The sequence below is a fragment of the Gekko japonicus genome, unplaced genomic scaffold, assembly GCF_001447785.1.
Source record: "Gekko japonicus isolate JY-2015 unplaced genomic scaffold, Gekko_japonicus_V1.1 scaffold126, whole genome shotgun sequence".
NCBI classification, from domain to species: Eukaryota; Metazoa; Chordata; class Lepidosauria; order Squamata; family Gekkonidae; genus Gekko; species Gekko japonicus.
In genome coordinates this window covers 1,834,115-1,861,458 of record NW_015162477.1, presented here as the reverse complement: position 1 = coordinate 1,861,458, position 27,344 = coordinate 1,834,115, and the positions used below count along the sequence as shown (strand labels likewise).

At 41.6% G+C, this 27,344-nt stretch overlaps 1 protein-coding gene across 2 annotated transcripts in view; it reads left to right on the top strand.

Annotated features, from left to right (window-relative positions):
* CPVL (carboxypeptidase, vitellogenic-like) overlaps positions 1 to 10,723 on the top strand; it is a 62,841-nt gene extending 52,118 nt beyond the window's left edge. Inside the window, exons 12-13 of one of the 2 annotated variants that reach the window (XM_015405792.1) lie at positions 6,236 to 6,326; positions 10,573 to 10,616. In XM_015405792.1, coding sequence (XP_015261278.1) covers positions 6,236 to 6,280 — 45 coding nt within the window. In that variant the 3' untranslated portion in view covers positions 6,281 to 6,326; positions 10,573 to 10,616. Of the gene's footprint in view, positions 1 to 6,235; positions 6,327 to 10,572 lie in introns of both variants that reach the window. The other variant, XM_015405791.1, reaches the window with a different exon arrangement.
* The last annotated feature ends 16,621 nt before the right edge of the window (positions 10,724 to 27,344 follow it).

The following is a 27,344-nucleotide window of genomic DNA, read 5'->3' as shown; positions in this document are numbered from 1 at the left end:
CTTAGCAGTAATAGAGGCCGCGGTGGCTCAGAGGTTAAGACACTGAGTTGCAGACCAGAAGATTGGTAGCTCGGCAGTTCAAGACCCTAGTGCTGTGTGACAGAGTGAGCTCCTGTCTCTGGCCTCAGCACCTGCCAGCCTAGCAGTTTGAAAGCAAGAAATTGCAAGTAGATAAATAGGTACCGCTTTTGTGGGAAATAACAGTGTTCGGTGGTTAGTCATGCTGGTCACATGACCACAGAGAAGTCTTCAGACAACCCTGGCTCTTCGGCTTGGAAACGGAGATGAGTACCGCCACCTAGGGTTGGATTCGACTAGCTTTCGAACAAGGGAAACCTTTACCTTTAATAGGAGGTGTTCCCCACCACATACAAATGGAGGGTTTTTCAAGCAGTGGAGAGTAATGCTTGGGGGGGGGGGAGCATAACAACCCACCCACAAAACCCCCAAAGGAACTCCACCTTCCTTGTCAGTTACAAAACTACAAAAAGCCTTGTGAAGGGTAGGGGGATAATGTATGACCTTAACTGGCAATGCAATCCTATCATTCTGGCCATCATTTTCTGCCAGGGAATATGCGAGTTGTACTTGTCAGTTACAAAACTACAAAAAGCCTTATGAAGGGTAGGGGGATAATGTATGGCCTTAACTGGCAATGCAATCCTATCCTTCTGGCCATCGTTTTCTGCCAGGGAATATGCGAGTTGTAGTGTTTTTTTCTCCTTCCCAATTCAATTCAGGAGGAAGAGAAAAATATAAATCCCAGCCAAAAGTGATGACCCAAAGCATGGGAACTGTATTGGCCGTTTAAAAAAGGAAGAAGAAGCTGTTACACAGTGATTATGTTCTGTATCTAATAAACCCTTGCAGTTGCCATTTTCTTGCTTAGGAATAAAGGGTATTAGCAAGAAATGACTCACAGTAGAGACAAGTCCATTTTAAAATGGTTGAGGCTTTTTGTTTAATCTTTTTTTTCTTTTGCATTTCAAGCATTTGAAATTTCTTGGCATCATTAGTACTTAGCTTTCTTCATTTAGACAATCACTCAGTCTTTCATCTGCTGTGGGGTGGCACAGCCTTTGTATAACACACACTGGCACTTGGCCAACAAGAGAACAGCTTGGTTTTTAAGAATTCAGTTCGTTATTGAGCAAGCATACCTATTCTTGGATGTGCAGCTTAGCTTTTGGGCTGCCCAAGGCCTATTGAAGAAGTTATCCGTAAGCTTACAGACCACCTCCAATCTGATAGGTTCAGTGAGCCTAGGTATCATTTCTAGGCATCCAGTCTGGCAAACTGATTGGCTGGAAGTTGTTTGCGCTTAGGGAGGAGTTTCTCACTGTTATTTCTCTGAAAGCTTATATTCTTTGTTCCTAACTGTGTTTTTTCTCTGCTTCCAACATATTCCTTGCTCTTATTTATGTATTTATTTATTTATTTAATTTGTACCCCGCCCTCCCCGCAAGTGGGCTCAGGGCGGCTTACACAGTTGGTACAGAAATACCAATAAACAAATAAATTAAGTTAAAACAATTCAAACGAATCATAAAATCATAAAGTGCTAGTGATCCTTCATTAGTTACTTAAGGTGGCGTACTAAAAATGTTTGCAAGCAGACAGTCCAACTCGGTGGTCTTAAGTCACATGATGGTATAGGCCAGATGTTAAGGTGATGGTAGTATTCAGGGTGGCTCCTAGTTGAAAACATGGTGGAAGAGCTCCATCTTGCAGGCCCTGCAGAACGGTAGAAGATCCTGCAGGGCCCTGATCTCTTCAGGGAGCTCATTCCACCAGTAAGGAGCCACCACTGAAAAGACCCTGGCCCTGGTAGTAGCGAGCCTGGCATCCTTGCTTACCTTCTTCTTTGCTTACTTCATTTCCTGTTACTTCTGCTTTCCTAGAATATATAGTATTTTTGCTCATTATCTGTCCAATGAGTTCCAGCCTTCCTAAGTTTCTGAATAGGCAAGATGAGAATGTAGACATGAATGACCATTGATAGCCAATATTTATTTATAATAAAACCTGTTTGAAGCTCAGTCAGCAAAAGCCACACGGTGTACATACATTGTGAAGTGTGGTAAGTGGTGTGTTCAAAGGTGATAGTAGAGTTAAGTGGTCCTCTAGTACATTCCAGCTAATAAATGTAGCCCAGCTGGTTTGGCTATATGACACTGCACATTATTCCCACCAAGCCACAGTGCTGCTTGTGAAGCCAGTCATTGACCAGCTGTGCTGACTTGCTACTCATCTTCAAAGTACAGCTTGGTTCTTCCTGCCATTTGCCTGTCCGCTTATGGCACATCTGTATTGTAGCATTTTGCTTGTTGGCTTAAATGGCTGTGCACATGTGGAGGTATCCACAGGAAGGGACCACAAAGAACCACTTGTCTAAAGATGATGGAGACAAAATTATGCGTTAACAAAATTCATTTGCAAAAGGCTTTATGTTTTGTTTTTAAATCTCTTGATTGAACCAAGGCTCAGGAAGGATGGCTCGATAGCAAACTAATTTATGCAGGAGCCAAACCACTCGCTCATAACTTTAATGCCAGTAGCTCACAAAGGAGAATTTTTGCTCACAAGACTCCACAGCTTAGAGGAAGCATTGATTCCGGGTGCAGTGGCTGCAATTCGGGGTCAGCGTGGCCCCGGGGATCTTTCAAAATCTAATGGACTGTCTCCTTAAAGGTATCCCTGGGGTCCAGGTGTTCTTCGATGATGTTTTGATCTTTGCCTCCATGGCCGATACCTTTGCCGAGAGGCTGTGTGCCGTCCTGCAACGTTTCCACACCGCCGGACTGAAGGTGAAGCAGGAAAAATGCCTCCTGGGGGTTCAGCGAGTCGAGTTCCTGGGGTTCTTGGTAGACGCTCAAGGCATCCATCCGACACCCGACAAGGTTTGCGTCATGGTTGATGCTCCAACTCCCTCCTTTAAGGTGGAACTCCAGGCCTTCTTGGGGCTGCTGAACTTCTATCATTCCTTCTTGCCTCACAAGGCTGCAATCGCTGAGCCCCTGCACTGCCTTCTCGATAAAAAAGCTCCTTGGGTGTGGGGCCAGAAGCAGGCTGCCGCGTTCCAGGCCATTAAGGACCTGCTCACCTCCAACACGGTCCTAGTGCACTTCGATGAGATGCTCCCCGTCATCCTCACCTGCAACACTTCCCTGTATGGGGTGGAGGCCGTCCTGGGACACCGGCTGCCCGACGGCCGTGAGGTCCACATGGCCTACTACTCCTGCAACTTGTTTTCGGCCGAGCACAACTACACACAGATTGACAAAGAGGTGCTGGCAATCGTGGCAGGTGTCAAGAAGTTTCACGACTACCTCTACAGGTGACCTTTCACCATCGTGACAGACCACAAACCCCCCCTCCTGGGTCTGTTGGCTCCGGATTGCCAGACCCACAGATGCTGTCCCCCAGGGTAGATGGTCTATCTTCTTGGCTGGCTACCAGTATGCACCACAGGCCCGGTAAAGCGATGGGTCACACAGATTCCCTCCTGCGGCCTGGACCCGGCGCCTGCACACCAAATCCTGCTCCTCGAGGACCTGCTCGACCATCCCATCCAGGTGTACCCGATGTGGCCCGCCACACCGCACGAGACCGCGTGCTCTTCCGTGTTTTGGACTGGGTGGGGAGGGGTTGGCCCACCAGCTGGGTGGGCCTGGAGTTCGCCGCGTTCTCCTCACGCTGGGACGAACTGTCGGCCCATAAGAGATGCTTGTTGTGGGGAAGCCAAGTGTTGTGCCCGCTCCACTGTGCCAGTGTGTCCTAACAGCCTGACATGAATTGGACCTGGGAATCGTGCGTATGAAGACGCCAGCCCGCAGCTACATTTGGTGGCCCGGCATGGATAGCGAAATTGAGGACTGTGTTAAACGCTGTCAGACGTGCCAAGAGTCCCGGCCGAAGCCCCCCAGGGCTAGAGAAGTAAAATTTCCGGAAATTTTGAAGCTCGGAAAACCCCCCGTTTTTCCCCCAGGTTTTTTCGGGGGGAAACGGAAATTTTCAGAAAAATTGAGAAAAATGCTATATTAGCATTTCTTTTGTCTTTTCTAGATTGAAAGTCATTCTGTTACTTTAGGAACATAAAATATGACTATGGACATTTTTACTTGGCATGAAATTATCACAACTAGCATATTAAAAATATAGTGTATCCAAACAATTATTACAAACAGAATACCCATCCACATGCAAAAACAAAACTGAAACCTTTTTATTTTCTTCTGACAATAGCACCTCCTAAAGGAAGAAATGCATCTTGTTCTTTTTTCTTGCCTTGTTAGCCGCCCTGAGCCCTACGGGGAAGGGCGGGGTATAAATTTAATAATAAATAAATAAATAAATAAATAAAGCCATGGGCCTCGACTTTATGGGTCCATTCCAGGGCCAGATCTTCTTCATCCTGGTGGATTCATCTCCAAATGGCTAGACGTGGTGCCAGTCCCTTCCACATTGTCCCGAGCAGCAATTCGTGCCCAATGGCAGATCTTCAGCACACATGGCATACCGGACACTGTTGTAACGGACAACAGGGACAGCTTTCACCTTATCCGAATTTTGGGAATTCACAGACTACTATGCCATTTGACACATCCATTCCGCTCCCTTCTGCCCTGCAACCAACGGCCAGGCTGAGCGGGTGGTGAGGACGACTAAAGAGTCCCTCTGCAGGATCGTCCAGGGAAGCTGGGACCACCGGCTGGCAGGCTTCCTCTTCGGCCAGCGGGTAACCCCAAACACAACCACCAGCCGTAGCCCTGCAGAACTCCTGATGGGAAGGCGCCTCACAACCCATCTCGATCGATTGCTTGGCCCCAGAGAATCAAGCCGCTCCCCACAGGTTCTTCCCGGGTGACCCCGTCTATGCACGCAACTTCTCCAGCGACCCAGCCTGGGTCCCCGCCAAGGTTATAAAGGGTCTATCATATGAGGTGTCCACAGAAGACCGCCAGAGGCTCCGTTGACACATAGACCAGCTCCGCAGAAGTCTCCTCCCCGCTGAACCTGGGATACCCACACCAGAAGACAGTGACGAGGAGCTGCTAAGCCCAGAGGAGCTGGAGCCCGAGGAGAACCTACCCGGGTTCCTACCCGGAAACCAACAGACAGCCTTCAGAGGCCGCCAGCGGAACAGCAGCAGCAGCCGCCACTGGTGGCCCTGACAACATCCCACGCCACCACCCTCTCCCAGTCTGGCGGTGAGGCCGGCCCTCGCCACGTTTCCTGAACCCGCAGCCCCGTCAGCGGAACAACACCACTCAAATCGTGAGTGGCACTGACCAGCATACTTAAAGGACTTTGTCAGTTGAAGAGGCTCTGAACCTTGAGGGGGGTGGTGTTATGTATTGAGCCTGAACTGCCCTTGCAAAGGGACTGAGCTTGGGATGCATAACAATAGATTACTAGGATCCTAGAATGGGCCAGTAGGGAGACAAGGGTTCTAGAATAAACCAGTTGGGAAACAATACAGTGTAAATAGCCTATCATTGGGAGTGGGGTGTTTTTGGGTGTAAACCTTTTCAAGCATAAATACCTGGCTTTGGCCAGGGATTGCAGTCTTCTTTCTCTTGCTGAATCACTAATAAACTATGAGCTGATCACTTCTACGCATCTGAACCCAGTATATTTCACACTGGCTCCTGCTTTCCATCCCTCTACCAAGCAGGAAGTTGGTTGCTGACGAGTTTGTCTACACCCTGGGGCTGACATTTTAACCCTGAGCATATAAATTGCAGCCAGTTTGTCAAGCAGTTGAGCTTCTTCTTTTTATTCCTTGAACTGACTGAGGTACAAATCACTTCTGTGTATGTACATTAACAAAGCCATTTTACATTCATGATATGGTTAAAGCATCTGACCAGCAGATGCATATTTTTAACATACTGGGATTTAGCCTCCTTTTAGGTCTTTTGAAGATCCATGATCAGGCAGCACTGTGACATCCTACAGCCGCTGCCCTCCTTTACATCCAAATGTGGAGGTCAAAGAGGAAATTTGGGTCATAGTAAATATAAGCAAAGGCTTTGCAGTCTACTGTTCCTTTTCTGCCGTGTGTGGATGCCATTTGGAACAGAGCCCTGTGAACTCTGTTGGCCAATTCCCCCCCCCCATACTGTTTGTGTGTCTTTGAAGCTGGATGGAAAAGAAGGAGAAGTGCAGCTGTTTACTGCTATGACTGAAACAGTCCTTTTTGTGATTCCCCCCCCCCACTTTTGTAATTAAGGTTCAAGCCTGGAACAGCCTCCATGGAGCGTTTAGCAGTGTCTAGTGAGGGCTGTGATTGGATAAGAGTGAGGAGCACCGTCTGGAAGGATGTAAAGTATAGCCAACATTTGTGTTTCAAACTGATCCCAAAGCCAAATTAAAATGAGTGTGGTGGCTGCGGTTTAAAGCAAGTTAACATAAGGGTAGAGTGTGCATCCCAAATAAATTACCACATCTGGTTCCTGCAAAGGGAAAGACCAGCAGTGGATTGTGCATGAAACCTGAACTCTCTCTCAACCCTTGAAAGGATGTGCTTTTCTTGACAAAGCCAAGATGCGGTGCTGTGGCTATATCCCCGTGTCTTCAGTATTTTTCTGAATCTGACACACAAACTAATTGTGCAGTGTTAACCCTAAGAGAGAAAACAAAGTGTGTGTTGGCTGTTGGGGAGGCTACATGTGTAATAAAATCACATAAGCCCTTTTTTATTTCTATGAATGTATGTTGAAGGTAATTTTCACATACATCTTCTTGGTGCAACAGCAATCCAGATGCAGCTCTCCCCACCAATCAGGTAATAGAGTTGCCAGGTCCCCTTACCATCGTGACAGGGGGATTTGGGGAGTGTTCTGGGCGTGGGCAGGATGTCGTCAGGCAATGTTCTGATGTGATGATGTCACCTGAAAGTGACATCATCACATTGGCGATATTGCTTGTGACGCTCTGGTTTTTGGGCAAAAACTCTATGGGTTTTTGGCTTCAAAATCATAGAGTTTGCCCCAAAACCAGAGCACCGTGCACGATGGAATTGACACAATGACGTCACTTCCAGGGAATGTTGCCCAACAACATCCCTATTTGGGGGTGGGGTTTTCCCCACCTGCCAGCTGGCCAGCGGTTGATTACAGCCCCAAAAAGTGGAGGAACCCCTGCTGGGACCTGGGGGCTGGCAACCCTATCAGGGAGGCATTTATGGAGAAGTCCCCATCCTAATCATATAGATACCCTAGATTAGTGTGTGCATGTTAGAAGGAAGTCTGTGCAACCCAGACTTGGGGGGGGGGTATGTGGTAAGTGCAAGGTGTAAAAACTCATGGTTGCTGTATATTTTTGTAATGTGTGTTAGAAGTCTTGTGCATTTGTAGAAGACTACTACTGTGCTCATACAAGTAGGCCTTCTGATCTCTGCTCTGGAAGCTCTGAATTCACAAAGTTCTCTCTTTAAATTATATCTATTCTGGATCACAGCTTATGAATGTTGCTTGTCATCTTGGTAAGGGTGCCAGTTCTGGCTTCAGTGCTTATACTGAAGCAGAGATCTGTGATGCAAATTGAGCATCAACTGACTAAACTCTTGGAAGATTTATATGGTAGAGATTTAACCCCCCCCCAAAAAAAACCCCAACCCTTTCTGTGTTAATGCTAGTGAGGAAGTGGCACTGTGACCTTTTTTTTTAACAGCAGATTTAATAGAGAGCTTTGCTGCCAAACCTAAAGGCTGTATTATAAAATCAAATATCACTTCAGTGTCCTTCAGCTAACTGTTCTTCCACAGAAGTCACTGTGCCAGAGTGCTGCCAAGACGGAAGTCTGGCTCTTTTTCTCCTTCAAGACTCCAGACTTTGTGGCCGCCGGCAAAGATCCTCTCTGGAGGAACATTATGATGTTGCCCCATTGTTGTTTACTTCTAGCATATAGTGATGGGAAAATATCTGATCAAGTTCCTCAAGAGCTGCTTCGTGTTTTTAGGAGTACATTGGAAGTATCTTATGTGGATGGTGTATGTGAATTCAACAAAACCACACACATTACAGGGAAAATGTTGTCTTATGTTATCCTTATCAAGACAGTTTACTTAATTTACTGCCACTTCCTTTGAGCTCGAAATACATCCGCAGCCTACAGGCCAATTCTTGCTTCATTTTTTGGTCCAGAATACCTATCCATAGACAGCCAACCATTATGAAGGCATGTATATGGCACTGAATATCCCCTGAAAAATTGCTTATGTGGTAGCCCAATCCTTTGTCTTTTTTTGAAGATGCATATACTTCCCATTTACTGCAGGTGGCACGTGTATAGTTTGGATTTGTGCAAATATAGCCATCCTCAAAACATAAAGTGGGACTTGGGCTTGGACAAACAGCAAACACTAGAAGCAGTTCAATAGAAAGGACCAATGTAGACTTCCGGTCTACGGATCAGCGATGGCGGACGCTTTCCCCACAACAGGGAAGGGCGAATCGCACACCAGCCACCTCAAGTGACACCCCTGCGGAGCCTTTGTGATAGGCTCCAGGCCAGGGGGCTTTTGAGGGGTAGCCTCTTCGATGGCGTAATGCCGGAGAATTGAGGCTCCCCTCTGCCCCGAAATTCCAGTCGCTGAGTGGCCTTCGGGCACAAGCTGGACTGATCAGGACAAATGCCGGAGATTGAGCAGAATGGCGTAAAACCGAGCCGGTCAGAGAAACTGACCGACAATTAACGTGAGTTCTGAATAAAACGGAGTAGTTTGAAAAGCGATCCCCCCCCCGCGGTTGAAAAAAGAGATTGCAAAGAGGGACGCCTCTTATGCGAATGAGCAGCTAACGGACACGAAGGGGGAGAGGGGAGGAAGTAAACCGAAAGTGTTTTGAGAGACTTATCTGAATTGCGAAGTCGTTTGGCGAGTTTTTCCGAGTTGCATGGAAGCGGCAGAAACTGTAAACAAAATGGGAAAGATGGCGGCCCAGCAGAAAAAGTTTAAAACGAAGCCGGACAGTCAGAGTCTGAAACCGGAAGAGGGAGCAGATGTCCTCAAACTCCTGGCAGATATGCTCATGCCAGTGATAGAACAACTCGATGGTATTAACCAGCAATTGACCGTGATGAATAAAAACTTTGCAGCGCACAGCAGCTTCAGCTGAACGAAACAGAGAAAAAAGTGGAGCAGGCAAACGAGAAAATTAAAGAGATAGACACCACAAGCAAGAAGTTGAAGAAAAGGATGGGAGATGTGGAATCAAAGCAGAATTTCCAAGAGAATCGAGTTTTGCAGCTACAGATGGAAAAAGCTAACATGATTCTCAGGTTTCAGGGAGTTCCTGAAACAGATCGGGAAGACCTGAAGAGGGTACTTAGTGAGATCATCACTCCAGTAGTAGGCTTAACAGCGGATGAACTTGTAAACGAAATGGAGTCAGCCTATAGGGCATACTCCAGTTACATAAAAAAAAATAGCCTACCTGGAGAAATAGTGGTCAGGTTTTCAAGAAGACAAACCAGAGGTGCCATTTTAAAAGCAATATCAGCAACTCCACTAAAAATGGAAAATGTAACCATCAAAACCTTAAAGGATATTCCATTTGAAATTAGACAAAAGAGAAAAAATTACAAGGACTTAATTTCTTTCCTTCAAACTAATGGGATATCATACAGATGGGCGGTTCCAGAGGGTGTCATCTTTAAGATCAACGATAGAAGAGAGAATATAGACTCCACTTTTAAAGCTAAAGAATTTTTGAGACGTCAGCTGGGGACAGATGAAGAGTCCAAAGAGGAAGAAACGAAGTCTAGTGACTCCGCTACCTCTGGAACGAAAGAGGACTTTGCGGCAGAAAAGGGTGCAGGACCTGCCAGAGTGGTATACGATTTCAGAGACAGAATGCCAAATTAGAGGCAGAAGGACTTGGAAAATGGCCTTTTGAAACGAAGAACAAGATGATCAGAGATTTCTCTCATAATAACTAATAAAATAACATATAAATAGTGAATTGTTATAAGCAAGAACTCTACAAGTATATTGTGATATTAACACTTATAGTACTAACATTTTTAATAACACTGAAAAGATCTCCTCCTCTTGGGGTTTTAGTTTAGTGTGGTTTGCTTTCCTTTATCCTTAGTTGTAGTCTCTTTCCTAATATTTGTAGTTTTTTTAGTATTTGCAAAATAAAAAATATCCCTCCGGGGAATAAAAAAAAATTAGAAAGGACCAATGTAGATAAACAAGGCTTCAACAGTATTAGCTGTGGACATGGGAAATGGGGAACACAGAGCGTGGGTTGTACATGGAAGGCTGTGTGTACATATATGTGGAACTTTTTTCATTTATTACTCATCTGTTTCATTTCATTGTGCAACCTATTTCATTTTTGTTAACACTATGAAGTGTTGTTTGCATCTGCTGCATTAATATAATAAACTTTTATCTGTTCTGTGCATATCATTCTGCAGGATTAGCACAGCTACAAAATCCTGGATGTAATTTTGGGGGCATATTTATAAAGACCAAAGTTACACTGTATAGGCAGCAACATTTCTTTTTCTTGGACTTTATTTTTTAATGTATTGTATTTTTAATTTATAATTCTACAGGTCATTGTTCGAGGTGGAGGACACATCCTGCCCTATGACCAGCCAGAAAGATCTTTGGATATGATTGACAGGTTTATATTGAACAAAGGGTGGAAACCCTAATGGATACTGAAAGACAGCTTTAATGATGTGGTCCTTCTGAATTTTTCAACAAGAGAGTTAAAAGATCTTTAGACAAACTTTGGCTAAGGAAAGGCATTGAACATTAAAATAGTAAAACAAATACAAATGTGTGATTTGTTTTCTTATCGAAAAACCTGTGGTGGTAAAGCTGTAGTGCAGGGGGAAAATCCATCTGGGTGCAATCTTAAATCAAACAATGCTTCAGATGGTTGTAGAAAAAACAAGATGCAGAGATGGCTCCATAGTCCAGGCTCCTGGAATAACTAATATTTAATTGTCCAACATCTGCCTTTTCAGGAGCATACTGTATCAGGATTATTAATTTTTTTTGCATATGAGGCAATCTGTGGCACATCATTTTCCAAATTCCCGCTAGACTAAGCATATTTATGTCTACAGATGGTTACATGTTACACTAGGTCTGTAGAAACTATTGTAATGGAGTTCTTTCACATTGTCATTTTAACCTGGCTGTTATCCATTGCTACCCCAATTCCATGTAAAGCGATGTGGGGCGGGAAGTTCCAAAGAGTATTTACATTGATTTATGAACTGTATCTGAAATGCTCTGTCCTTTTCAAACCTTGCCATCTTTTCCCCCTGCACCCATTTCCAGCACATTCCAGGTTGTTTTTTTCAAGCTCTAACTAGCAATATATGAATATAGCAATACAGTGATATGGTGTCAGCAGCTGTCAAGCTTCATAGAAACAAGGTTTGTTCATTACAAAACTGAACCATAAATCATCATAAATATAAACTACTTCTTCTATCCATAGTCAAGTACAACATACAGAGAAAAGATCCAAAATATATTCATTACTACATACTGTCTTAAGTCAAAACATTCAGTAACTCCTTGCAATGTATATTAGATGAAACAATTTCCTTATCTTGTAAAAATTTAATAATAGGAGACCAAATTGCTTGAAAATTTTTACATTAAACATCAAAATTCTGAATGCCTGTAGAATAATCTATTTTACCCAGCATAAAGTGGTTCCAGATAGTCATTCCAATTTTGTATTGAAGGCCCTTGCTTCTGTTTCCATTCCTTACCAATCTCTAACCTCACAATGACTAACAAAGTTGTTATTGTGCCCAGCTTGTCTTTTTTTTACGCTGTTCTGTTAAGCCTATTTCTAAAAGGATGTTTTCTGGATTTTTTGAGATCTGTTGACCAACTATTATCTCAATTTGACCTATTACTTTATTCCAAAATCTTTTAATAGAGGGGCACAACCAAAAACAATGCACGAAATCTCCCATCAAGCCACAACCTTTCCAATATTTTTACTCAGATTTTTTGAAAATTTAGCTATTCTAGTTGAATAGCTTCTATGTAAGATTTTAAATGGATTGATGCAATCTTGGAGTTAAAACTTGGGGCCTTGCAGGCTTTATCAAAATCATCTCCAGTGATTCTACCATCAGAATCTGCTATCCATGCTTTCCCCCCCGATAAGCTAAAATTCTTTTGCAAAGACAATAATAATTTATATATTTTAGATAGCAGACCTTTCTGGCTTCTCTCTCTTTGCTTAAAAAGTAATTCTAGAGTGGTTAGAGGCGTTTCCCAATTTCTCATTATTCCTAACTATTCTAAAGTATGTCTAATTTGATAATAGTTTAATAAAGATATTTTTTGTTGCAAGCTCGCCTCGATCTGTAGTTTGGAGAGAATTTGGCTATTCAGTATAAAATCCACCAATCTAGCAAAACCTTTGGAATACCAGTGTCTAAAAGGAGAATTACCTTGAGCTGACAGAAACCATGCTTGATTGGTATAAAAAGCATATCTAGAAATTAAAGGTAAAAGATCATTTCTATATTTATCCCAGATTTTCAGAGAGATGTTTAGAAATTGATTTTTTTTAAATTAAAGGTGTTCTATTTGTACATACATTCCAAAAGGTTTCTAAGATTGTACGGTTGTCACAAAAGGCTTCTTCAATATGTTGCTAGTTTGTTCTTCTGGGTTTGTCAAAATCACCACTTCATAATAGAGCTACAGATTTGGGAAATGTAGACCTCTCTGTGTTTTAGAGCTAGAAATCACTTTAAGTTTTATTCTCAGGGATTTATAAGTCCAAAAAAAATTTATCAGTAAAGATTGCCATTTAGATATCAATTTACTAGGAATAGGTATAGGCAAAGCACAAAATAAGAACAAATATTTAGGTAGAATAATACTCTTAATTATTTGCAATCTATCAATTTGTGAAAAACTTTGTTTATGCACAATTTTTAGTTGGGTTTTAATTTCTTTATGAAGGGCTTCAAAGTTAACCTGGATTAAATCACTAAGGTCAAGTTTGGCTGGAATTTGAACCCCAAGGTATTTCCATTTGACTTCCTTCCAAGGAAATGAGAACTGGAAACCTAGTTGTTCTTTTGTTTGTCTAAGGATGTTAATAGGAACCATGAACGATTTATTTAGATTCATCTTCAAACCAAAGAAAGCATGAAATTGAGTAAAAATATCAATTAATGTTGGAATTAGATCAATCAGAATATAAACTGATTTTATTCTCCACACTGCTTATTTTAATCCCTTCAACTCTTCCATGTTCCCTAATTATAGTAGCTAGGGGTTTTATTATTAATGTGAACAAGAGCGGGGACATCGGGCAACCCTGTCTTATTCCTTTAGAAAGAGGGAAAGAATCACAAAGTTGTTAATTTGTAATTTTGCAGTCGGAGAGGCATACAGAGCATTGATTGATTTCTTAAACTTTGGGCCAAAGTCCATACTTTCTAACACAGAATAAAGAAATGGAGATTCCACACTGTCGAAAGCCTTTTCCAGGTCAGTCGATAAAACTGTGGCTTCGTGTGATTGTGATTGGGGAAAAGCTATAATATTTAACAGTCATCTAATATCCATAATTGACCTGTTGGGGATGAACCCATTTTGGTAATTATGCTCTGAAGTCTTTTAGCAAGAACCTTGGAGAAAATTTTATAATCATTATTTAAGGGAGAAATTGGCCGATATGAGGCAGGGGACATCCTATCTTTATCCTCTTTCGGAATAGTAATAATAACAGCCTCATTCCAAGTTAAGGGCATTTTCCCAGAGTTCATTATTTTGTTACATAAGCGGGTGAAAAAAGGTATCATGTCTTTGGAAAAGGTCTTTAAAAATTCCACCATAAAACCATCCTGACCCGGCACCGTATTAGGTCTCATTTGTGATATAAATTCTTGCACCTCCTTAAATGAAATCAGTTTCTCCAATAGCTCTCTATGTTGTTTAGATATTTTTGAATACATTTTTGCTGTTCTAAAAATTTTTAATTTTATCTACTGAAGGAAATGACGAAGTATACAAAGAGGTATAATATTCTAAAAAGCATTGAGTTATGTTCTTAATAGAAGTTTGTGTGTTACCCTTGTAATCTTTGATAGCAAAAATTTGTCTGTCTTCACGCTTCTTTTTCACCTTCCAAGCAACAACTTTAATGATTTTGGGGTCTTCTGCCTTTGCATCTGCTTTACAGATAATATTCCTTGATGAATTTTCATATTTTCAATTAGTTCTGATGTTTTCCACTTTGCCAATAATGATTTATAGATTTTTATCACATTTTTCCTTATGCAAGTGTTCTAACTTTTTAATTTTTTCCAACAGTAATTTAGATTTATGCTCTCTTTCCTTTTTCAAATGGGAACTAAGCACAATACATTTTCCCTGCACCACTGCCTTAAAGGCATCCCAAGTAGTTTGGATTTCTGGCTCTCCAATATCATTAACCTCCCAAAATTGAGCAATTTCTTTTTGCAGCTGCATTCTATATTGCTCCTCCAATAAAATGGAATTGTTGAATTTCCAATGTTTCCTTTGCTAATTCTGATTGGTAAGTGTAAATGTGCTTGTACCAATGCATGATCTGTCCATACAAATGGACCAATGTGAACATCATGAAAATTTTTTAAAATAGACTGTGAACAAAGAATGTAGTCTATCCTCGAGTAACTAGAATGGGGGGGAGAAAATATGTATAATTCCTCTCCTCTCCGTGTAATATCCGCCACAAGTCCACAAACTCATTTTGTTGTAATAATTCTGCAAGTCTAGTCTTTGTCTTAGAGTTGATAGATTTCTTGACTCTTACTGGGTCAGATTTATCAAGTTTAGAATCGCAGTTCATATGAAGATTACCTCCTAGTATAATAGGCCCCTCCGCAAACTGTTTTAATTTTTAAAAAAAATTCTTGTAGAAATTCCTCTTGTAAGGTATTTGGTGCGTATATTGTTGCCAAGGTGATCTTCTAAGGATCCCTTATAAAGAGATATCGTCCTCTTAAATCAATTAAAGTATTGAGAATCTGAAGTTGAAATGTCTTAGCCAACAGGATGGCAACTCCACAGGCCTTGGAAGTACCTGGGCTATAAAACTGTTGGGGGAACCAAGAAGCATTAAACAGTTTTTTATCCTTTGACATTATATGGGTCTCCTGCATCATTACTATATCTGGTTTTGACTTCATCAGGAAAGTGGAAATTATTTTCAGTTTAATTTTACTATTCAAACCTCAGACATTGGTTGATCTTACAGTATAGGAAACCATAATATTTCCCTTTCCTCCATTTTAACCTCACAACAACCCTGTGAGGTAGGCTAGGCTGAGACTAGGTGAATGGTCTAAAGTCACCCAGCAAGCTTCCATGGTAGAGTGGGTGTTCAAACCTGGATCTCCCAGATCGTAGTTCGACACTCTACTACACTGTGCTGGCTCTCAAGTAGTTGATTGGGCAGTGGTCATTACTAGCACTGATTGGTGTTACAGTGATGTTACACGGCATTGATAAATAGCTCAAAAGTTAGGACAATAAAAACATATTTTAAAAGCTGTAATAGAACATGCTGGAAATGGGCGGTGAGGAAAGTGCCACAGACATTTCAGACAGCACACTGCATTGAATCAGAAATGCACACAACACTTAAACAGAATAAAAGTGTTTTTAAAAAAACAACTCAAGCCTACTCTGCCAATGGGACACAAGCATCTTTGTGTGAAAAGGTAAACAAGATGTTAGCAACCATGACCAAAATGGATTACAAAGGCTGTGCGAAAGAGGCCATAAGAAGTTAATTAGGATTTTGCTTTTGAAATCAGTGTTTCAGGATTCAACATGTAGCTAGTCTTCCCAAAGAAAATTTTCCTGGGTTGCATGATCTGGTATCTTTTTTGTATCTACGGCCACAACACTATGTGATGCCAGCATTTTATTTTTGGAACCCCAGATGTTTAAAAGGGTGAGTATCTGGATCAGGGCCGAGTGCTGATGGGTGTAATTCTCCCCTTTGTACACATACCGTTTCCTTAATTGGAAATGCAGGTTCCTCTGCCATGCTTAAAAAGTAGGTATAATATATGGGTACCTTTCTTTCTTACTTACCTTTCTTTCTTTCTTCAGACAGCCCTGGAGAAGCATTCTTAATTAGGAAAACAGTGGGGATGGAGGAAAGCAAACCTGCTTTTCCTGTCACTGTAGCCTCAATCAGTATCAGTCCTCCCCCCCCCCCCAGACTACTTTTACTGGCCACATAGCACATCTGGAGCTCCAGACACATTTAGTTTGTCCTGCAGTGTTTTGACCCACAAAGGACATGAATGTCTGTATTCCAGTTTATCACTAGGTTGTGCCTGTTTACATATATCCTGCTGTGAGATGAGCAACTTGGAACAACCAGGAGAGACCTTTTCAAATACATGCACCCTAAGGGCTTGGAGGAGTGTTCTATAAAAACCATAATATGAGATTTAAATACTTGAAAAGTTTGGTAATAAGACAGTGTAGGGACCATTTTCATTTGGGCCATATGCATGTGTCTAAGCTGGCATGCCATTCTGCAGGACCTTATGTTGTGCCACAGTTGGAAACATTTATTTAATATTTTGACTCACAATCTATATTGCAATTGAAAAGGGAAAACATTCCTTACTTGGAATTCAAAAATGTTTTTGTTTCTATGAGAATTCTTACTGTTTTGGTGTGGCAGACCTTGTTAAAATTTTATTTTAACTATAAAGCTATAAATTCAACCTGTTTTGGTTTTATAAAATCGGTCAAGTATTGTGTACTTGGTTATCTTTTGTTTGTAAATAGTAAACTACAATACTAGGAACTGAGGATTCCAAGTAATTACCAACCATCCCCTTACCCGGATGTCATGTTTTGAGATGTTTATCAAAAACAAATGAATCCCTCTCTTGCCAACCAGCTACCTTTCACTTAGCTCAATTGCCCATCTGTGTTTCTAAAGTGCTAAAGTAGGCTAGACTTTTCAGTGTCATAAGGAACCTAAACTGAAAAATGCATTGTACCTCTAATTAAGGAGATTCTCCTGTCAAAGGAAATACTGCCACAATAGGAGTTTTCATGAGCTAATCCTAAATGAATACCTTAAATTAGCTTGCCCCTTCTGGGAGCTGATTGGACCAGTGTCCCATCAGGTAAATTCTTCTCTGGCATCCTTTTAGCAGGCAGGTGTAGGATACCCTTTAATAATACTATTTTGTTCTCCATTAATAGTTATATAACAAATTACTCTTTTATTGGAGAGAGTACTTCAAAACACTCATTCATGGGGAATATATATATAATTGCCGTCTTCAGCAGCATGGAGCTTAGACCTGGAAAAATTCCAAATACATGTGGTTTGAATTACAGAACAGTTTTGAAATTAATTTAATAAAGAGTCTCCGAAGTCCATTTGGAAACATACTTTGAATGGAAAAGCCTGCTTCAAATGCATGGGAAAACAAAAAGAGCCAATGGCCTTGAGTACAAAAGCCTACTAACAAAAGCTTGTTAGTTTGTTTGCAATACCATTGGCCAAAGTCGTCACATTCTCATTGGTTTAATTTCTGGATGCAAAAATCTATGCGTGCTGTTGCCCTTTGCTTCTCTCTTATGCATGTTTTCCACATCAGTGATTCTCAGATTCCTTTTACCAAGGGATTTGGAAAAGAAATTTTTTATTGAAACTACAGTTGTCAGTTTCAACCATTTGCTAATTCAGAAATGAACCTCATCTGAGACTCCAGTATAATGACAATATTTCTGATGCCACAGAATTACCACCCTGAAACCACTGTTACTTCCCTCACTCAACCAAAGCCCTGTAGTGTCCAGCAAATCTTACATAGGTGTCTTGTGTATGGGGGGCTTATTTGTTGACTTCAATGAGGAGAGGAAGGTAGCTCTAAACATGTTGAACTTTCTGAAAAGCCTCTCTTTGGGTGCGTTCAGACGGCGTGCTGGGAGCGGTTTAAATTGCTCCAGTCCCGATGCAGCTTTTTAAACCCAGAGAATCACAATCACACTCACCTTCCTTGTTCTGGATCGCCGCGCAGCCACATCGCTTCCCGCCGTTCACACGTGGGAGTGTGCCTCAGTGGGTTTTTTCTTTCTTTCAGATTGAGCATGCGCACAGGAGGCTATCTGTTGAACTTAAATTTTCGTGCATGCACAGAACAGCGATTTTCACACTTACCTTTAAAATTTAAATGAACACTTCCCTTTACTGCATGCACAGAACAGCGATTTTCACACTTAGCTTTAAACTTTAAATGAACACTTCCTTTTACTTTTTTACCCTGATTTACCTTTAAAATTTAAATGAACACTTCCCTTTACTTTTTTACCCTGAAACTGGCCTCCGTGAGATCCCGAACTCGTCTAAACACTAAAACTAAGCGCCATTTAAACTTTGCTTTTAATAACTTGGAGCGGAGCTCCGCCCATGCGCATACTGCTGAGGCAAAAAAAGTGGAAGCCCTGGGCTTTCGTGGCAGCTTTCCAGAGGGGAGGGGGTTGAGGCACCCGGAAGTGGCTTGACACCGCAGGAGTGATCAGACGTCGGAAACTGCAGCTCAAAACTGGAGAATCAGGAAAACACCACTTGGTAAGTGGTATCAAAATACTCCGGTTTAAAGGGAGTTTGATCCAGGACGGTGCGCAGATGTTGGGTGTGCACATAAAATCCGTTACCGAACCATGCCGAAAACGGTTCAAACAGCGTGTCTGAACGCACCCTCTGAGTCCGATCAGACGGCTCTTTAGATATGCGCGAGGCATGATTGCCTCACGGATCTAAAGGTAATGTCCAGACACAAACATCTGGGAAATGTCCCTCTTCCGTTGGCATCCCGTTTTGCTGCACTTCAGAGCTGTACTTAAAAGATAGCATGTTAAATCTGGGTTTTTCGGTTACCTGCGGGACAACTGCGGACTTTCACCCATCTGATCGTTCCACCAGTGCGCAATACTCCCATCGGGGTGGTCTAACGTCAGACCATCTCGAGCGGGCTCAGTTTAAAAAAAAGATCTCTACACATGTGTGGATCAACAAGGACGTGCTGTCATGTCTATGCACATGTGCAAAAAGCTTTTTTTAAAAAACCTGCTGCGCATGCCTCCTTCAGTGGACGCCATCTAGACAATCCACAATGGTGGCAGCGCACGGTAAAGCGATTAACCAGGGGGATGTCTGGTCGTGCTACGATGGATTAAAAAGATCGGGATAAAATTCAAGCTGGCATAATGACGGGATTAGCTGCCCGTTTGAATGCACCCATAATGGAGTGCCTATCAAAGCAAAAGAGCAATAGGCAAAATAATTGTGCTTTGACAAAACAGAAACATGAGGACTGTGTTTGCAGAAGTGTCTAAGCTCAGAACTAGAACTCTGCTCTTCTCAAAGAAAGATTACTCTGAATACATTTTCTTTGCACTTGGAAAAGTGATTTCAAATCAGATGAGACACTCATATTTCTGAACACACCTTGGATATGCTAGAGGCTTAGAACAGGCATTTTTCCAAATACTTTAGAGTGTATTTATCTTAATGCCATGCAGGTTCTCTCAGACAGTAAACATTTATGCCTAATATGTTTCCTACCTCTCTGTGGTCAAAGCAAATTCCTTAAAGGACATACAGTTAAGTTCCAGTACACTTAACTGCAGTCATGAAGGGGGTTTCCATGAAATTTAAAACATATTTCCCCATGGAAATAACTGTGGCGCTCTTACAGTCTGAAATGGAATGACCAGGTTTCCACTTCTGAGTAGTGTTAAACCTAGTTCTTTGAAATGAGACGGTGGATATTCATTTTGAGGAAGGCTGTCCCTGTGGCTGTCAAGTTATATTAAAGCCACATGAAGTATACCCTATGGTCGACACTAGACCCCAAAACACAGACTATTTTGATAAATACATTAGACCTTACAAGACAAAAAACTCTGTGCTGTGACCTGGAGGTAGAATGTCAAAGTTCACCCCTTTAATTTCCTGTACTTTTCTTAGCATTTTCATTGGGAAAGATGATAGGTGCATATTCTGAATGACTAGCATGATGTGTTAAGTAATTTGGCATTTTTTCTCAATGGTTTGAAACTCTTTTAGGAGTTGTTGTTTTAAAATAAAAGAAACAGCCCAGTTTGTAAACTCGGGATAAACTAATACAGTAAGCTAACATTGCATGCATTTTGATTTTTATTCTCCAAAACTCAAGATAACAAAAAGGTTCTCCAACTGATTTCTGGAAACCCTCCTCCTGTGTTTCCCTTATTTGTAGGTTATTTTTCTATAGAGCATTATTCTTATATTTTATACACACTTTTTCAGAAAGGTTGATTGATTCCCAAAACAGCTTACACTTCAAATCCATAACAATAATTGTTGCTGTTGTAACAACTTGCCGGACTGTCTGGTGAAACAGCAATTCTCTATTCATACCCTTCCCCATTGTTTTTTGTTTTCCACTTAATGTTCCATTAAAAAATCTTTCAAATACAGCCACTGCTTGGAGGTTATTATAATGGATTGCGATATGGATATTATCCTGCAGATTTTACAGAAAACTCATTAAACATCCCAATTTAGTTAAACATGCTGAATTTAAAAGGTATCAGTTGTATGCCCTGTACTTTATAATATGTATGTCTTCACTTGATGGATGGTGCATTTCCTTGGTGACCATTGAGAAGTGTGAAATTCCTTCTCTAAAAAAATATCAGTACCTGACCCCCCCCCCCTCAAATGCTTTGTAAGACTAACTTTTAGTGGCTAGGATGAGAAATATCAAGCTGGGGCTTTAATGTCCAGTTTCTGTTGTTATTTTAAACGGTACAGATACTATGTTTGGCTGGTTTGGCCAACTAATCCTGATACAGAGATATGCAAAAACTCACATGTGCAAATTGATCTGTTGCAGAAGCACACCACTCAATTCATTCTTATGGATGGACCTCCAAGTTGCATGTGCAGAAGTAGTGTGCCTTAGATTCCTCCATTTTAATGAATTGGGTCCTGTTGAGAGGGTTGTTTTTCTTGCCCCTGTAAGAATTTTCAGAGCTGCAACCTTAGACTTTGCTTTTATGTTTGAGATGAGTTTTATTAAAGTTTAGGCTGCAACTGTCTTCAGAGCTTCAGCAAAGGATGGGATTAAAACAGGAAGAAAGAATATCATTTCCCTCTGCTGAAAATTAGTTCTTTCCAGGTATTCCAGTAACTATAAAGACTTCTTGGTCTTTGCCTTGAATTTGCAGCAACTGAAGGGTTCTTTTGCTTAGAATACTTAACATTTTATTGGCACGTCGGCATAGTGGAGATTTGCCCAGAAAGTAACACAATCCTTTTGTCCTCTGGGATGGTTACCTCAGCCACCTCATACTTTGTCTGCTATTATATGTAGATTGTTCAAGCCTTGTTGCTGTTGCTGTAACATCTCTGGTACCTGCTTATCACTTAATTTTGCCAGAAACTCATGACATTTGATCCAACTTTACAGTCTTTGCAGCCTCCCTGAGTGCTATTTCATATTGTACTTTCCATTTTTGGCCTCCTTCCTTGCAGTTTGGGTTGTCATGTCAACGCCAAAACCTAGAATCACTGCTTGAGAGGATTTCTTAAGAAAGGCACATCACAGTTACCAAGCTGCATGAACAGAAAACACAAACATCTGAACATACAAGAACACCATGGCCCAGATAATTCAGCTCCCGGGTGCCCCTTGTTTGTTCCAGAAAAGTTCTTTTGACACCCTGCACAAAATAAAAAATGGGCTGAAAACTTTAATACTTTTTAATTGCAGGGCAGTCAAGTCACCGGTTCTCTAATGCAGGGAAATAACCCTTTAGCATTAAATTTTCCCAGTACCATCAGCAGTTCAAAGTAACAGTGGGGATCCAAGTAGCTCACACCATTCTCCTCTCCTCCATTTTATCCCCACAATAACCATTATGTGAGGTAAGTTAGGTTGAAAGTAGGTGAATGGCCCAAGGACATCCAGTATGTGTCCATTGCAGAGACTCTGATCCACTCATTCAATCACTTCTTAATTACTTATCTGGACTTTAGCAACGGCCCAATATTTTTTTAAAATCAGAAAAAGGAGGGAGCTTTTTGACTCATAACCATTATATGACAAAACTGAGTAACCTATTATGATGGACCCCTGCTCATTTGATTCTGTGAGGCAGATTTTCCCACCAAAACAAAACTGCTAAAACGCTATTCCCCACTTAGTGACTGAGCAGCCCCCTTATAGCGTGTGTTAATAAATGATTTATAATGCTCTGTGTGTCCCACCCTGTGATAGTGAAGTTATTTGGGTTTTACCCAGGCCAGAGATTTATTGTAGAAAAGCAGGAGCCCTCTTGTTATCCCATTGGTAAATGGCACTTGACACAAAGTAAAGTTCAAACAGGAATGACGATTTTATTAAATAGGCACAGGAATAGGTAGGGGATGAGAAAACTGAGGTAAATTTTGTAGTATTTACAGTTGATAATATTTTGCGCTGGCAACAGAGTAATGTTGAAGCTGATTTTCTTAGAGTGAGGGGTTGGTTTGTCTTGGAGATTTCTTAACAGCAACAATGAGTCTTAATAAAGATTCATATAACTATTTTAGTTTCCTGGGGGCTAGTACTTTCTTCCTGTATTTAATTTCCTCCCTTGTGGGATTATAGAGCTCCCTTGGCCTCTAGAGGCGTCTAAGACCATTCAATTTCTCACACCAACCGGGGGTCCCTTCTGAATTGAACCCACTGAATAACTGAAAGGGAATATTCTCCATTTCCTAGAAGCAATATTCCTTTTCTGTTTTGCTAGACTGGTAGTTTCAACCTACTGACCAATCTGTTCTGCCAAACTCGATCCTCAATTCTTGACACTATGAATAAACGTTTTCAACTTGGCTCTTAGACTAAAGTTCCTAATTTTGAAATTTTCCTCAAATTCTGGCAGTACACTGTAAGGATAAGAAGTTGTGTCCCTTCACTTTCCAAGTGACTTTGTCTGATTCCCTCTAACAAACACCAACTCCAACTGTTTGGCAATTGACATGCCAAACAGCTGAAGAAAGACTATTTTCCTCAGCACTCAAATGCTCTTAAAGTTCTCCTCAGCTGGCGCTGACCAATCAGAGAGAAGAGTGGGTGCATGCAGGGAGCAGCCTGTCAATTAAACTGTGCTTCACCATGAGGCATTAACCCTTAATCTCCCAGCTCTCTGAATTTGATGCACTAAACATCCTGGGTTTGGAAATCAGTTTGTCACACCTACGTTTTCCTTTCCCCCTAATTCTAAGAACAAGTATAAATTCTGATCATATTGTAACATTTCCCAATATATACTCAATCTCTTATATCTAAAAACTGTCCAGATATTCAAATAACAGTCTTGTATAAAATGATTCCTCATTTTCTTTCAAATTAGACATGTAATTGTTGATTAGCCAAAGAATCAAGAATGGGATATTATACTGTGGGTGCAGGGACTTTGGCAGCACAGGTGCAGTTGATGTGAGGTATCTAGGCTAAATTTTCCCATGAGAGAAATGAACTCTTCTGCTTCTCCCTTCCCACTGCAGCTCACTGATCTTCACAAAATGCTGCTCTTGGGGGATGGAGGCCCCTGAGGAATGGCATGGGAGGGTCTGCAGCAGGAAAGGGGAGTCAGCAGAAATAGTCAAGGTAGTCTGGATCCCACCTGATGTATTCTCTTGGAGCTTGATAAGCATCTCTGTAGGGCCAATACCTTCAGATTCAGGCAAAGCACAAACTCTATGGCCCCACTTCATACCTGGAAGAATCTAGGCTAAATTTTCCCATGAGAGAAATGCTTCTCCCTTCCCACTGCAGCTCACTTATCTTCACAAAATTCTGCTCTTGGGGGATGGAGGCCCCTGAGGAATGGCATGGGAGGGTCTGCAGCAGGAAAGGGGAGTCAGCAGAAATAGTCAAGGTAGTCTGGATCCCACCTGATGTATTCTCTTGGAGCTTGATAAGCATCTCTGTAGGGCCAATACCTTCAGATTCAGGCAAAGCACAAACTCTATGGCCCCACTTCATACCTGGAAGAAAGAGGCTAGAGAAATAGACTCTTTTTGAAAACAACCTTTTTTTTTGCTAAAAAAACACAGCACATGGGTCATGCAAGGACTTAACCCCAATGAGTGATCATAAGTGCATGACTCTTCTTGAAGCCTCTTGTTTAAAATACGTATTTCTTTGTCTCCTGTGAATCCCACCCAGGCCCTGAGGAGCTCAGGGTGGTGTCGATTGGCTTACCTCATCTCATCCTTGCAGCAACTCCATGAAGTCAATGTTAGACTGAAAGAATGTGACTTTTTTTTCAGGGAATCCCAGGATCTTTGAGGCTGCACAGGGATTTCAAGCTGAGATGCCCATATGCTAACCTATTGCTCTGGTCACCACAAACCCACGACATCACCAGCTACCCAATCAGGCAAAGTTTTCTCCATTTCCAAAACGATGACTCTGGGAGGGCTAGCAGAGGGGGACCAGAAGCTCACAACCTGGAAGATTTGTAACAGACTAATACTGCAGGAGAAATGGTGCTATGGTTGATTATTTTATTAAATTCCAAAGATTTGTTCTGAATGCAGGGCACATTTCTAAAACCAGTATTCATGAGCAGTTGTTGGGACTAAAATAAGATTTTTGAAAATGTTCTTTTAATTTTTACAGTATTCATTTAAGCCTTTGGTAAGGCTTCAAAAAATAGTAGGGTGGATCCTACCCTGATCCTACCATTCCACTGAGCAAAGTTTATTCATTTATTAAAAGGTTTATGCCCCACCATTCATTTTGGCTCAAGCCTGAGTTCTTCTTCCAGTCTAAAGAGTCTCCTTTCAACTTAAGTGGCTCTTCCATTGAGCAGGAGGAAGGCTACTTAGAGGATGATTGGATTCACCACGAAAGCATGGACTGTCTTGGAATTCCTGGTATTATTAGATCAAATCTTCCTTTCTTCCTTCATTTATTTTGCATCTTTTGATCCCAGCTTCCTTTCAAAGAGCTTATAGTGACACAAATTATTCTCCCTCCTCCATTTCCCCCCCCCCTCACAGCATCCCTGTGAGACTGGTTAAGGAGAGAGAGAGACTAGTCCAAGGTCACTCTGTGATCTTCCATGGCAGAATGAGGACCAAACCTGGTCCTAATCTGACACTGTAACCACCACACTGCTTCTTGTTAATGTTGCCATAAGCCAGTTCAGCATCAGTCAAGTTAAATACTTTGACAAGCAGGCCTAATAAAGGTAGAAGAATGTTCATAGGTTGGCCCAGGATTGACACAGAAGTGCAGTCTTGTAGGGCAATTCAACCTTGTACATTACGTAGAAAAAGTGATAAGCTATAGTTGAGATGAAGCCGTTAGTTGAGGTGAAGCTTGCGAGGACAGAAATGATTTTTTCGGGGGGGGGAAACCCCTACCCAGTTGAAGTAAAAACCTATAAAACCACCAAGGTGCGCTTCCTAATTTAACGGTTTACCTACATGGTTGTATACTGACATGCAGGAAAACTATATTAGTAGCCAGAGTCCACTTTCCCATGTGATACTAGCAGATTCCAAGGATATTTCCTTTGCTTTCTTCCTGTTTTATTACTGACATAATAATGAAATGGTTTCTATTTAAATCCATCCAAGAATGCATATTTTGTTGTGGTATGCATTAGCAATGTAGAGAGGGCATTTCTCTCCAGCCCACCCCTTTCCCATACAATCTTTACAGCCATAATGCAGCAGCGACTTAACCATGAACCATTGTCAAACTTGTCCTCAAGTCCATGACCTGGAACAACAGAAGCATTCAATTTGTGGTAGTCAAGGTGAAATTAAGAGTCAAGGGGCAGAAGAATTCCATACAATTCATGAATCAATGGCTCTGAACACATTTGTGAAAGAGCCAGATCTGGGTCTATTTATCAGATAAAATATTATAATCATCTCTGTAGATCTTCAATAGACTGAGGAAGCATGCTAATACTCCGCTATTGTGTGTGATAGGAAAGACAGATCCCTCCATTTTGGCTGTAATACTGAAGACGCTGGGATAACTTTTATATGGTGGTAACACGTCTGGGCCATTCATTGTGTGAAACACATGGAAATTGTCTGCCAACACCCGTCACTGCTGCCAATTACATGGTACTGACATGCAAGTTGTCCATGCTATAGGGGCAAGTCACAAAGCTAGTATCCCTCATAAACAGTCTGTGGCAATTATGGCTATCTGACACCCTCCACATTTGGGTGTGCCATTAATGTTCTTAGAATGAAACATTGCATGTTGATGTTTGCTAGCCAATGCTTTAGTATTCATTACTTGTGAAGCATCCAGGGCATGTCAAAAATGGTCAGAGTACATACAATGGGCACATATTGAGAAAAATCCTCATAGTGGCTGACATTCAGTTGTTGAAACAGGGTGTTGAATCAGGGCTCTGGGGCTTTTTTTATTAATACAGGAAATTTATCATCTCAATCTATAGGAATACATCTGTTAATTCCTGAGGTTGTCTCATAAGGAGTGAATGAAATAGAGAAGCACTGAAGTCTACATTTCTGACCTGGTAATGTAACGACATGTCCAGATGGTTGTTTCCCAGTGTTATGGTGAGGTAAACCAGGACAAGGCACATGCGAGAAAGCCTGCCAATTAAGTGGGTGTGTATGCGTGTACAATAGATATTGTTTTCTATTGTGTCATCTATGCTAATCCTACTAGACCCAAGTCAGCTGTCTGGACTAGTATCAGGCAGTAAAGGGTGCGGGCAGAATCCTCGTGTGATCTGCAAAGGACTGGGGGGACGACGACAATAAGCCTCTGAGTCCAACTTGGTATCAATAAAACAGGGGGTGGGGGGAGTTACCGGTGTGGATACGTGTACTGTTATTCACACAGTGCCCTCAGTGTACATGGTATATTACAGAATTTAACAGACCAAAAAGAAAAGGAAAGAAAGGTCCTCCTTAATCCCAGGGTATTACAATAAAAATAAAGAGCTCAACGACAGAGGAAGGAGGGAAGCAGTAACACATCTTGTGGGCAAACGCAGTTATATAGACTTAAAGCTTGGCTACCAGCACGAGGGATGAAGGGTTAAATCAAGGGGCCTTATGCAAAAGATGAGTTTTAAGCAGGATTTGATGGAGGAGAGAGGAGAGTTGGACTTACTGGAATTTCCACTTAAATTGAATCTGGATGTGCTTCAAGGTCTTTGGAGGGCAGATTCTTTAATTACTATTATTTCCCCTGGAAGAAAGTGGCATTCAGTAGTAAATGAGGTCCAGAACATGAACAGCCCAGTCCTATGCACA